Below are 14,776 nucleotides of genomic sequence, written 5' to 3'. Positions count from 1 at the left end.
GCTGCTGCCGGACATTTCATTACTAGTGGGGCTGCTGCAGGATATTTCATAATTAGGTGAGCTGCTGCAGGACATTTCATTACTAGGGAGGCTGCTGCCGGACATTTCATTACTAGGGAGGCTGCTGCGGGACAATGCATTACTAGGGAGGCTGCTGCCAGACATTTCATTACTAGGGAGGCTGCTGCCAGACATTTCATTACTAGGGGAGCTGCTGCAGGACATTTCATTACTAGGGAGGCTGCTGCTAGACACTTCATTACTAGGGAGGCTGCTGCCGGACACTTCATTACTAGGGAGGCTGCTGCCGGACATTTCATTACTAAGAAGGCTGCTGACAGACATTTCATTACTAGGGGGGCTGCTGCTGGACATTTCATTACTAGGGAGGCTGCTGCCAGGAAATTCATTACCAGGGAGGCTGCTGCCAGACAATTTATTACTAGGGAGGCTTCTCCAGGACATTTCATTACTAGGGAGGCTGCTGACAGACATTTTATTACTAGGGAGGCTGCAGCAGAACAATTCATTACTAGGGAGGCAGCTGCAGGACATTTCATTAGTAGGGAGGCTTCTGCAGGACAATTCATTACTAGGGAGGCTGCTGCAGGACATTTCATTATTTGGTGAGCTGCTGCCGGACATTTCATTACTAGGGAGGCTGCTGCAGGACATTTCTTTACTATATTAGCTGCTGAAGGACATTTCATTACTAGGGAGGCTGCTGCTGGATATTTCATTATAATCACTCCTCTTTCCCTAGATCTGCTATGAAAATAAATAAAATTATAGACATGTTAGTTATTGTTGTGTCCAAAAAGCTGCAATCTATCGACATATAAAAACAGTTATTCCTCCAGGTAAACCCCATAATGGATAATAGCGCATAAATGGTTGAAATGCCACTTTTTCTCCATTTTGAAACAGCAAAACATTTAATAAAAAGTGATCAAAAAGTCATACAGTCCCCACAATGGTATCAATGTAAACGTCATCAGGTCCCACAAAAAAGGACGTAAGCCAAGGTGTCATGTGCACAGTGCAAGCAGTAAAAATGGGTCGACAAGAGCAAATGCATTTTTTCTACAATTTCATTGCATTTGAAATTTTTTTCCAGCTCACGAGGGCACGGCATGGAATATAAGAAGTATAGTTTGTTAGACAGAAAACAAGCCCTCTGCAGAAACAGAAACAGCTCCGTAAACAAAAATAAAAGTTACAGATTTTCAAAGACTGAGTGACAACTGGAAACGCAAAAAAACGAGAATGATGAGGTCCTTAAGAGGTTTTAAAGATAGGGCTTATTCACATGAACATGTCACAGACTGTGTGGTCGCCACATTTCACAAAAATAAACCCTGGTTTTGGTTTGCGATATGCGGCCACCACACGGTCTATGATTCTCAGATGCGCTGTAGCCCGTGCTTGACATGATCTGTAAATTTAGTGCAGAGTATCAATTTTTTCTGCAGAAATAATAGCGGTTCCTGGCCTTGCACTGAAAAAGGCAGTTATTTCAAGGCTTGTACTCAAGAAAACTGCGACAAGTCTAGATAAATCTCCCCTAAGGCTCTGGTAACTACTCTAGTTCCTGTAGCTCAGTGTCTCTGTTTGAAGACTATCACTGGGCACAGCGCTGTTATTTATCCCACAGAGACAAACTGAGGTCTGTATCATGTGGCTTTCCTGGAGTTGAGTCGTGTATTGTGATGTTCTGCAGCAGTCACCTAGTACTTCGTGGTACTGATAATACAATGTATTATCATATTCTTCAACTGGTGAAGTGTGTATGATCAGGTTCTGCAGAAGCTCAGTTTTATATTAGTTTAACGAGTACATTTTTCAGGGGCCCCCACCAACCTTAATCCAGCCCTGTTCCTGTTAGTCAGGGGCACATTTGCAGGGTAGAATGGAGGGACATTCAATTATGGAAACTTGGGGTGATGCCAGGATCTTAGCAAGTTCACCTTCTTCTTCCTGGTGCATGTAAGTGCATTGTCCGTGTATAATGTGCTGTGCGGGGAGTCACTAAGATCTGCGGCCGATATCCTGCATGTGTCACTTCCCTGCTCAGGTCCCTGGAGTTCACCTTCTTCTTCCTGGTGCATGTAAGTGCATTGTCCGTGTATAATGCGCTGTGCGGGGAGTCACTAAGATCCTGTGCCCGATATCCTGCATGTGTCGCTTCTCTGCTCAGGTCCCCGGACAATGCACTTACATGCACCAAGAAGAAGAAGGTGAACTCCGGGGACCTGAGCGGAGAGGCGACACATGCAGGATATCGGGCGCAGGATCTTAGTGACTCCCCGCACAGCACATTATACACGGACAATGCACTTACATGCACCAGGAAGAAGAAGGTGAACTCCGGGGTCCTGAGCGGGGAAGCGACACATGCAGGATATCGGGTGCACGATCTTAGTGACTCCCCGCACAGCACATTATACACGGACAATGCACCTACATGCACCAGGAAGAAGAAGGTGAACTCCGGGGACGTGAGCGGGGAAGCGACACATGCAGGATTTCGGGGGCAGGATCTTAGTGACTCCCCGCACAGCACATTATACACGGACAATGCACATACATGCACCAGGAAGAAGAAGGTGAACTCCGGGGACCTGAGCAGGGAAGCGACACATGCAGGATATCGGGCGCAGGATCTTAGTGACTCCCCGCACAGCACATTATACACGGACAATGCACTTACATGCACCAGGAAGAAGAAGGTGAACTCCAGGGACCTGAGCGGGGAAGAGACACATGCAGGATATCGGGCGCAGGATCTTAGTGACTCCCCACACAGCGCATTATACAAGGACAATGCACTTACATGCACCAGGAAGAAGAAGGTGAACTCCGGGACCTGAGCGGGGAAGTGACACATGCAGGATATCTGGCGCAGGATCTCAGTGACTCCCCGTACAGCGCATTATACACGGACAATGCACTTACATTTGATGAGTCTTTAGAGGTGGAGGCTAACGTGGATATGTAATGGCTGCTATTACGGGGCCAGCAGAGCCCCACTTTTCTTGTCTACACTCAGATATTCGTATCAATAGGAACACAATGGTGCACAAAATCACCAAAGTCTTTGGGAGATTCAGCATGTGCTGACCCATCCTTTAGCTAACTAGTTCTTTTAAGAATGTCAATTTTCCAGCATAATTCCACACAGAACAATGATCAATGCATTGTGAGAAGTCTGATTTCCAAATGTTGAATACTTTGTCTTTTTTTAAATCAAAATCTAGGAGCTGGGATGGGGAGGGCTTTTAAAAAAAATAAACACGTATTCACCTCTGTTTCTCTTTGTGTTCCGTTGAAGCCATTCCCTGTATGTTTACAGGGCATAAAAGCTCCGCTCTCAGCCGAGCATGCCCACCCCACCACTGCTCCAGCACGGTGTCAGGCCGGGACATGGTGACCAGTGGATTTCATGTTAAGGATCATGATGATGCATGTAAACAGGTAAACGGCTGTAATCCATTAACCAAATAGAAAAAAGAAAAGCACAAAGATGGAGAAATTTTAACAGCACTGCAGGTAGTTGAGAGGTTCACAGTAGGTATAACACTTGTAGGTACAAACAGTCTGGGAGAAATAGACTGGAACACGTCACAATATTCAAGAAATGTTAGGATTGCAGAATGGTTTTCTATAGGCCCAAAAAATAAGGTGCCCCCATAAAAGATTCAAGGACAAATACAGCAGCCTCCAGTGGAGAGGGGCAGAAATGCAGCACAGTTAGACAGTCACCCAACCAGAGAGGTTTATCAGCCTTCAGGACATGTAGGAGCACAGTGACATAATTCATCCCAAAGTCCTGGTTACTAGAGTGGCTTCCTCAAAGGGACACAAAAAAGGAAGATGCCAACCATCAGTTGCCAATGGCTGACATCAAAGTTACACAGTGGAGTAGCCCTGTATGAAAAAGTCAGTCACAACCTTCAATTGGTTATGGAACTTCTCCAACATATGAAAGGGGGTGTAATCTCATAGGATCTTCACATATACTGGAAGCCGATGTAGAGAAAAGTGACACATCTGTACTGCACATTGATGATATGCTGCAGGACCACTCAGAATGGCGCCTATGGTGGAGTCTGAGGACATGGTGGAGGATGAGAGGGCAGAGGCAGGTGTTGGTTGTCTTTACCTGGTTATTATTTACAGGCTGACTTGGCTTTTATGGCTATTTTTCCATTGTTCTTTTGGTGTCATAGAATAACTTTCCATCCAGGTAGACATTTTTATTTTAAATTTGTTCAAATTTTAGGACTTCATAATCCAAGCCACAGAAGCATATGACCAAAGAACAGAGGGACTACAATAAGTCTTCAGAAAAGAATCCATCCATTATGAATCTTAGCATGTCAGCAGACAAGTTTTGTGTGTTCCAGGGCTGTGCCATCCAGAAGCAGAAGCATATAGGGGCACATTTACTAAGGGTTGGGCTGTGCACTTTTGTCAGACTGTGCACATTCGTTTAGGCTAAAATGGCTAAAACGATTGTGCTGGTCTCCATGTGACACAAATTTGAGGTTGTGCTGTCGGACAGTCTTACTGATTCGGACCAAGCTCCGTATTTAACATGCAAATTGTGTCGCACATCCTATGTTAAAGGTGCACCACAAAAAATATGGTGAACTCTGCTGGACCAGTGCAGGGAAGAGACATTCATGATATCTGCCACACCCTGCATTATACACGGAAATTACACTTTTAGTGCAGTTTCCAAATGTGCCCTGTAGCCTATGAGTTTATGGCCTACATTTATAAAAATGTTTTTGCCAGTTTTCTGTGTTACTTTGTACTGAAAACAATGTGCAAACTCCTTGTACATGTATAATGGATAATATTCCAGGCTATTCCTATTCCAGGGCTTGTATGCCAGATTTCAGGCGTGAAAGCCCAGGTAAATCTGGCCCAATAGTGCAATGTTTTCTGTTTGGCGAGAGGTAGGCTCTGGCGTAGAAAGCAGTCTATCCCTCTTCTGTTTGACTTCTGCTACCCTGCTGGCTGACCCACTTACTACCACACTCATTCGTGGATGATGATGGGGTAGCACTTTACTGGGGCTCTTATATACAATCCGCAACAAAATCATCATTATTCTTCTCCTCACTTTCTTTCTCAGTCTGCTTATAATGTCCCTGAAGACCAGCTTGCAACTTACTGACAATAGGTTCCCCCTAATGAGGGGCACAGCAGACCTCTTTATATCCTTGACCGACCTCAATCTGCTTTTCCCTAGAACCCCTCCTCTGCTACTCAAAACAGCTATCTTTCACCCCTGGCTGTCACTTAAGAGGACTCAGGAGTCTGCCTATTAGTCAACCACTGACATATTTTCAATGAACAAGATATAAAAAAGTGCCCAGGGAACGGAAAAGGGAAGCTGAAGTACAATACACTGTATTTCCACAAACAACAAGAGTATCAATTGTATTTTGCACTAAGTGAGGCCGAGGTGAACTACAATGTACTGTAGCGCCACAAACAATTAAGAACAGTTATGTTTCCTCCTGTTCACATCATTTATAGTCGAGGTAATGTCTCTTCCTGTACACATCTCTTATACTCACTGTAATGTCTCTTCCTGTACACATCTCTTATACTTACAGTAATGTATCCTCATGTACACATCTCTTATACTCACTGTAATGTCTCTTCCTGTACACATCTCTTATACTCACTGTAATGTCTCCTCCAGTACACATCTCTTATACTCACAGTAATGTCTCCTCCTGTACACATCTCTTATACTCACAGTAATGTCTCCTCCTGTACACATCTCTTATAATCACAGTAATGTCTCCTCCTGTACACATCTCTTATACTCACTGTAATGTCTCCTCCTGTACACATCTCTTATACACACAATAATGTCTCCTCCAGTATACATCCCTTATACTCACAGTAATGTCTCCTCCTGTACACATTTCTTATACTCACTGTAATGTCTCCTCCTGTACACATTTCTTATACTCACTGTAATGTCTCCTCCAGTACACATTGCTCATACTTACAGTAATGTCTCCTTCTGTGCACACCTCTTATACTCACAGTAATGTCTCCTCCACTACACATCTTATACTCACAGTAATGTCTCCTCCTGTAAACATGTTTTATACTCACAGTATTGTCCTCTCCTGTACACATCTCTTATATTCACTATAATGTCTCCTTCTGTATACATAATTTATACTCAGAGTAATGTCACATGTGCACATCTCTTATACTCACTGTAATGTCTCCTCCTGTATACATAATTTATCCTCACAGTAATGTCACATGTACATATCTCTTATAATCACTGTAATGTCTTCTCCTGTATACATCTCTTATACTCACTATAATTTCTCTATCCCACAGGACGGACTGGACAGAGCTTCCATCAAGTCACTGAAGTGAGGACCAGACAGACGGTTAGAAGAAAGCTCAATTGTCTTCAGGTTGGGGGTATTTCTTAATCCAGAGGCTAACTGGATGCAGGACATGTCTGATAGATCATTAGCACCCAAACTGTAAGAATAAGAAAATTAGATGATTAGATACATGGTTCAGTAGACAGTGTCCCTGATGAAGACTTGGAATGAATTGGTTAGCTGCTTGAAGACAGAGGACAAGATAAGTCGTCTTGATTGCTGAAACATTTAGACAATCTATATTGCCGCGCTGTTAAAGTGTCACCCTGTGTAAACACAAGCTGATATAACAGTGGCGAAAGCTGTCTCTGATGGCTGATCATCAGGGCCCTCTCAGCTCTCCCTGCATAGGAATTACTGTGATTGGTCAGTCAAATCTGGAAAAAATTCCAAATGCAGCCCTTCTGGCACCAACAACCATGCCACGTTCAAAAGCCTCAAATCACCTTTCTTCCCCATACTGATGCCCGGTGTGAACTGCAGGAGATTGTCTTGACCATGTGATTGGCTGATTAGAAATTAAGTGTTAGACAGATGGACAGGTGTACTTAATAAAGTGGCCGGTGAGTGTATATATGTATATATCTATATTAAAACTTTTTGGTATTTTAATTTTTACTATTTTTCCGACCCTCTAGGCTAATTTAACACTAGGTTGTCTGATTGAGCCTATCATATACTGCCATACTATAGTTTAGTGTAAATCTCACATTGTAATAAATGGGTTAAAACCAGACAGCCTTGGGTCTTCGTAAGACCCGAGGCTGTCAATGCAACCAATATACAGCAAACGCCAACCTAACCTGGAGAGGGCTCAGCCACTTTAAAATGACCCTTCTGACCCACAAATACCTTTAGACAGCTCAGGATGAGCTGATGCAGGACCATATCTTGAATAAAAGCAGAAACCGCTGTATTTGTCTAAAAAGTGTGTGTGTCACACGCCACTCCCGTCTATAATTTTGTCATGCCTGAGAGCTGGTGACGTCACCGAGCTTTTGGGCACATTAGCACGCGTGCACCACCCCCTTCCGTCGTGCCGTGGCCGGGTTCCATTGCAGCTGTGCAAAGTACTGCCGAAGCCTCGTAGTATCGCGAGGCTTTGGAGATGAGACCTTGGGGGTGAGTTATGCTATACTCGCAGCTCCCACCAATGAAAAGGGGGTTCACTCCACTGACACCAATGTTATTTAAAGTTTTAATGCACTTCAACCCCTGACACCAATGTTTTTTAAGATGGCTATATATAGATAATATAAAAAAATATATTTATATACATATATATTATGTAAAGTTATGTAATGAGTTGTTATTTCGCATGTTATTTCGCATATTTAACATTGGTGTCAGGGGTCTTTACATTATATACACACTCAGGGGTTGAAGTGCATTAAAACTTTAATTAACATTGGTGTCAGTGGAGTGAGCCCCCCTTTTGTTGGTGGGAGCAGCGAGCATAGCATAAGTCACCCCCAAGGTCTCCTCTCCAAAGCCTCACAATACTACGAGTCACTGAGATCGTGCGCCCAATATCCTGCATGTGTCTCTTCCCCGCTCAGGTCCCCGGAGTTCACCTTCTTCTTCCTGGTGCATGTAAGTGCATTGTCCGTGTATAATGTGCTGTGCGGGGAGTCACTAAGATCCTGCGCCCGATATCCTGCATGTGTCGCTTCCCCGCTCAGGTCCCAGGAGTTCACCTTCTTCTTCCTGGGGCATGTAAGTGCATTGTCTTGCTACACAATTTTAAAGTTAAATCCTGCGCTCAGTCGGAAAAACAGTTGGATCGTCCGCCGGCACGCCCCCCGATTTCTGTTGCATGAAAGCTGCCGCCGATGCGCCAAAATCCGATTGCATGCAACACAATCCTCTTCTAAATCCCTGACACTGATCCCTGAAAACGCCGGAAAACCCAACGGAAATGCGGCCACGGAACCCTTAGTAAATAAGCCCCATAGAGTTACATGCTAGGGCACTAGTGACCAGACTATGAGATATCTGCCCCAATTGATGGGCCCAGATCAGGCAGGATTCATGGAGAATTCTTAACCCCTTTATGACGTGGCCTGAAAATGCTTTAATGACCGAGGCATTTTTTGAAATTTTTTGTATGTGGCGGTTTAAGGGCCTTTACTTTTTTTTTTGCATGGTACTTTAAACATTTTTGCAACACATAGGGCTAGTTAAAACATAATAAAAGTTTTTTTTTTCATTTTTAGTTTGGGATTAAAAGTGTAAAAAAGGCTTTTTTGTAACTTATAATATATATATATATATTTTTTTTTTTTTTAAATGTTCAAATTAACCCCTTAAGGATGCAGGTTTTTTTTGCTCATTTCTCGCTCTCCACCTTCAAAAATCCATAACTTAGGGCTTATTTTGTGCGTAACAAATTTTACTTTCCCGTAATGTTATTTATTTTAACATGCCGTGTACTGCGAAGCTGAAAAAAAATTCCAAATGTGGAAAAATTGAAAAAAACCCGCATGTGCATCACGTTCTTTTTGGCTCAGTTTTTTCGACTTTGACTGTGCACTCAAAATAACACCTCAGCTTTATTCTTTGGTTCGGTGCGATCGCGGTGATACCAGATTTATATAGGTTTTATTGTGTTTTAGTAAATTTTCAAAAATTAAACGAATGTGTACAAAAAATAAAAATAAAAAAATCCCATCTTCTGACGCTAATAACTTTTTCATACTTTGGCGCACGGAGATGTGTGAGGGGTCATTTTTTGCGAAATGAGCCGACGTTTTCATTGCTACCATTTTGAGGTCTGTGCGACATTTTGATCATTTTTTATTTCATTTTTTATGTGATGTAAAAAGGTGTAAAAGTCGCATTTCGGACATTTGGGCGCCATTTCCCGTCTCGGAGGTCACCGCCGGCCGTAACCGCTTTTATATTTTGATAAATCGGGCATTTTGGGACGTGGTGATACCTGATGTGTCTGTGTCTTTTACTGTTTATTATGTTTTATATCAGTTCTAGGGAAAGGGGGGTGATTTTAATTTTTAAAATTTTATTAATTTTTTTATTTTTTAAACTTTTTTTTTCTTTTTTTTTTCACTATTTTTTTAGACCATCTAGGGTACATTAACCCTAGATGGTCAGATTGTTCCTACCATATACTGCAATACTTCTGTATAATACTTCTGTATCACAGCATATGGCATTTTTGCAGGTCATACATTACAATGAGCCACTGGCTCATTGTAACGAATCTGCAGAAGCCAGATAGCTTTGGGTCAAAAGAAGACCCGAGGCTACCACGGCAACCGATCGCCGCCCCCCGATGACGTTCGGGAGCGTGGCGATCGTAATAAAGATGGCGGCGCCCGCGCGCCGCCGTCTTTTATATGCCAGCGACGACTTTGCCGGCGGCAACGGAGGGGTTAATAGCCGCGATCAGTGCAAGCACTGACCGCGGTTATTAGCGGTGGGGGTTTGCTGCAATATGTAACAACCCCCACCTTTGTATGAAGAGGACTCAGCCCGTGAGCCCTCTTCATACATTCCCTATACCTCTGCGCCGTAGAACTACTGCGCAGAGCGTTAAGGGGTTAACTGAAATTCCCTATTTTTCTTCAGTTGTTTTGATATATAATATATATATAGTTTCAGGCAACCGGGCAAATATGGCAGTGTTTTTTTTTAAATTATATTGGGAAATGATAATGTATTTTTATGAATATTTATCAATACTTTTTGTTTGTGCGCGTTTTTCACATTTTCACAGTTTTTCTTTTTAATTTTTTTTTCAAGTTTTCCCCATCTATATGAGCCTCGGTTCCAGGGTGACTGTGAGGGCTTACGTTGATCAGAGCTGTACTGGGTCTGATTAGTCCCAGTAGTTCTGATTGACACCTTTAAACCCGGTCAACTATGTTCCTCTTCCATACAAGCAAAGAGAAGCAATAGCACAGGTCCAGAAGGTTAGAATATCATGGATAGAAAGATTTCAGCCATTAATAACTTTGTTGCCCAATCGTTTCTCTATTGGAGCTCAATCCCTGGTGTCTACTTGTGTGTGGGAGGAAGTAAACCCAAATTAGTGAGGAACATCTTATATAGACACAAGTGCGCTGGTGGTTTGGGGGTCCCAGATATTAGACACTATTACCAAGCCCCTATCCTGGCCGGGTCCATAGGTGGCAGGGAAACACTGCACTCCCCTGGGTATAGATTAAACAATCGCTAGTAGATGGTATTCCATTAAAGGGGCTCTTACAATCAAGTATATGGGGCATTAAACTAAACACCTCACTCCCCCCTTTAACTGAAGTGGTCCTCCACACTGGGAAAGAAGCTCATGAGAGATACAATATCCTATCCTCTTTTCAACCTGAGGACTGTCCAACTGAAATCTTAGTACACGCCCTAGAGGATCACAGGCCGGAAAGAGAGGGGTGTCCACACTGCAGCTAATTTCAATGATCTGTGCGTCTCCAGATATAAGCGCCAAGTTCGACATACCTGGGATGAAACACCTTTTGAACTCCCACCTATCCAAACAGGTGAAAATCGACATTAAACTAGTCTCTCTTTTTCCACCCAGGTTACACCCCTGTATATGCATCTCTCTGACTATTTGCTTTGTCACAAATCCATTCCAACAATTGGAAGGAGAGTTAACCGGTTAAGGACCGGGCCCTTTCCCGTTTTTTCATTTCCATTTTTCACTTCCCACCTTCAAAAATCTATAACTTTTTTATTTTTACACGTAAAAAGCTATGTGATGGCTTGTTTTTTGCGTAACAAATTGCACTTCATAGTGATCGCATTGAATATTCCCTGCCATGTACTGGGAAGCAGGAAAAAAAATGTAAATGTAGTGAAAATGGTGAAAAAACGCATTTGCGCCGTATTCTTGTGGGCTTAGATTTAACGGCTTTCCCTTCACGCCCCAAATGACATGTCTACTCTATTCTTTGGGTCAATACGATTACAGGGATACCAAATTTGTATAGTTTTTATAATTAGAGATGAGCGAACATGCTCGTCCGAGCTTGATGCTCGGTCGAGCATTAGGGTACTCGAAACTGCTCGTTGCTCGGACGAATACTTTGCCCGCTCGAGAAAATGGCAGCTCCCGCCGTTTTGCTTTTTGGCGGCCAGAAACAGAGCCAATCACAAGCCAGGAGACTCTGCACTCCACCCAGCATGACGTGGTACCCTTACACGTCGATAGCAGTGGTTGGCTGGCCAGATCAGGTGACCCTGGGATAGACTAGCCGCTGGCCGCGCTGCTCGGATCATTCTGTCTCTGGATGCCGCTAGGGAGAGAGCTGCTGCTGGTCAGGGAAAGCGTTAGGGTGTTCTATTAGCTTACTGTTAGGCAGGAGTGATTCTCAAAGAACCCAACAGCCCTTCTTAGGGCTACAATAACGTTCTACTTTTTTTATTTTAATTTGCATCTTTTACCATTTTGTGAGGAATTAGCAGGGGGACTTGCTACCGTTGTGTTTAGCTCTTAGTGGCACACATATCCATAGCAAAGACCGAAGTGGGAAAATTCAGTAGGGGTTGGATTTCTATTAGGCAATAACTCAGTGTCATCTCATCTGGCATAGTAGTGTGCTTCCTTTGATACTTGGCTAGAAAATAGCCATAGGAGAATACAAATAGCTTCTTGAAGCCTACAGTAGCGTTCTATATATTTGATTTCTGGTTGATCTGCTGGTGGCTGTAGTTTCTGCAGTGCATGTACTTGCCAATTCTGAGCAATTTGTAGTGAGACTTGCGACCGCTGTGTTCTGCGCTTAGTGGCGCACATATCCATAGCAAAGGCTGAAGTGGCAAAATTCAGTAGGGGTTGGATTTCTATTAGGCAATAACTCAGTGTCATCTCATCTGGCATAGTAGTGTGCTTCCTTTGATACTTGGCTAGAAAATAGCCATAGGAGAATACAAATAGCTTCTTGAAGCCTACAGTAGCGTTCTATATATTTGATTTCTGGTTGATCTGCTGGTGGCTGTAGTTTCTGCAGTGCATGTACTTGCCAATTCTGAGCAATTTGTAGTGAGACTTGCGACCGCTGTGTTCTGCGCTTAGTGGCGCACATATCCATAGCAAAGGCTGAAGTGGCAAAATTCAGTAGGGGTTGGATTTCTATTAGGCAATAACTCAGTGTCATCTCATCTGGCATAGTAGTGTGCTTCCTTTGATACTTGGCTAGAAAATAGCCATAGGAGAATACAAATAGCTTCTTGAAGCCTACAGTAGCGTTCTATATATTTGATTTCTGGTTGATCTGCTGGTGGCTGTAGTTTCTGCAGTGCATGTACTTGCCAATTCTGAGCAATTTGTAGTGAGACTTGCGACCGCTGTGTTCTGCGCTTAGTGGCGCACATATCCATAGCAAAGGCTGAAGTGGGAAAATTCAGTAGGGGTTGGATTTCTATTAGGCAATAACTCAGTGTCATCTCATCTGGCATAGTAGTGTGCTTCCTTTGATACTTGGCTAGAAAATAGCCATAGCAATAGGATAGGATTGTTTGGTTCTAAAAACTCAAAAAAAAACAAAAAACACAAAAAAAAACAAAAAACACAAAAAAACACACAAAAAAAAAAAAAAAAAGTAAAAAAAAAAAAAAAGTTATAACTCTCATTTTAAAAATGTTTAACCCCAGGGCTAGGGGTAGAGGACGAGGGCGGGGACGTGGGCGTCCAACTACTGCAGGGGTCAGAGGCCGTGGTCCTGGGCGGGGTGAGACACCACCTGCTGATGAGGGAGCAGGGGAACGCCGCAGAGCTACACTCCCTAGGTTCATGTCTGAAGTTACTGGGACTCGTGGTAGAGCACTGTTGAGGCCAGAACAGTGCGAACAGGTGATGTCGTGGATTGCTGACAATGCTTCGAGCAATTTGTCCACCACCAGTCAGTCTTCCACGCAGTCCACCCATGTCACCGAAATCCCCACTCCTCCAGCTCCTGCACCTCAGCCTCCTCCCCCCCAGTCTGCCCCCTCCCAGGAAAATTTGCCATTTGAACCGGCATACTCTGAGGAACTGTTTTCTGGACCCTTCCCACAGTCACAAACCACTTGTCCGGTTGCTGCTGAGCAATTTTCCGATGCCCAGGTTTTCCACCAGTCACAGTCTGTGGGTGATGATGACCTTCTTGACGTAGTGGAAGTGTGTAAAGAGGTGTCCGACGATGAGGAGACACGGTTGTCAGACAGTGGGGAAGTTGTTGTCAGGGCAGGAAGTCCGAGGGGGGAGCAGACTGAGGGATCGGAGGATGATGAGGTGACAGACCCAAGCTGGGTTGAGAGGCCGGGTGAACACAGTGCTTCTGAGACGGAGGAGAGTCCTCGACCTGAACAGGTTGGAAGAGGCAGTGGTGGGGCCAGACGGAGAGGCAGGGCCAGAGCTGGTGCATCAGCGCCACTGTCAACTAGTGAAGCTCCCGTGGTGAGGGCTCTTGCGGCGAGGGCTAGATCTTCAGAAGTGTGGAGGTTCTTTAAGGAAACACCGGATGACCGACGGACTGTGGTGTGCAACATTTGCCAAACCAGGCTCAGCAGGGGTTCCACCACTACTAGCTTAACTACCACCAGTATGCGCAGGCATATGAATGCTAAGCACCCCACTCAGTGGCAACAAGCCCGTTCACCTCCGGCCGTGCACACCACTGCTCCTTCCCCTGTGTCAGCTGCTAGTCAGCCCCCTGCCCAGGACCCTGGCCCAAAAACCCCATCGTCGCCTCCACGATCCTCCACAGCATCCACCAGCGTTCAGCTCTCCATACCCCAGACGCTGGAGCGGAAACGCAAATATAGTGCAACCCAACCGCACGCCCAAGCCCTTAATGTGCACATCTCCAGATTGCTTAGCCTGGAGATGCTGCCCTATAGGCTAGTAGAGACCGAGGCCTTTCGCAACCTCATGGCGGCGGCCGCCCCTCGGTATTCGGTCCCCAGCCGCCACTACTTTTCCCGATGTGCCGTCCCAGCCCTGCACCAGCACGTGTCAGACAACATCATCCGTGCCCTGACCAACGCCGTTTCTGACAAGGTCCACCTGACCACGGACACGTGGACGAGTGCTGCCGGGCAGGGCCACTATATATCGCTGACGGCACATTGGGTTAACTTGGTGGAGGCTGGGACCGAGACTGACCCTGGGGCTGCTCATATACTGCCGACGCCGAGGATTGCGGGGCCTACCTCGGTCCAGGTGTTTCAGGCCTACTATGCCTCCTCCTCCTCCCACCCCTCCTCCACCTCCTCCTCCGAACTACCATCCGTGGGCACGGCGCCATCAGTCGGTAGCTCTAGGCACAGCAGCAGTGCCGTCGCTAAGCGACAGCAGGCGGTGCTCAAACTGCTGAGCCTAGGCG

At 44.8% G+C, this 14,776-nt stretch overlaps 1 protein-coding gene across 1 annotated transcript in view; it reads right to left on the bottom strand.

Moving 5' to 3' along the window:
- The window catches only part of LOC140068888 (NACHT, LRR and PYD domains-containing protein 3-like), a 119,775-nt gene that overhangs the window by 38,335 nt on the left and 66,664 nt on the right, over positions 1-14,776 (bottom strand). Inside the window, exon 7 of the mRNA XM_072114249.1 lies at positions 6,361-6,531. Within this exon, the coding sequence (XP_071970350.1) occupies positions 6,361-6,531 (171 nt within the window). The remainder of the gene's footprint in view (positions 1-6,360; positions 6,532-14,776) is intronic.

This window comes from Engystomops pustulosus, chromosome 7 (assembly GCF_040894005.1).
Source record: "Engystomops pustulosus chromosome 7, aEngPut4.maternal, whole genome shotgun sequence".
Classification (NCBI taxonomy): Eukaryota; Metazoa; Chordata; class Amphibia; order Anura; family Leptodactylidae; genus Engystomops; species Engystomops pustulosus.
This window is presented reverse-complemented; position numbering and strand designations above follow the sequence as displayed.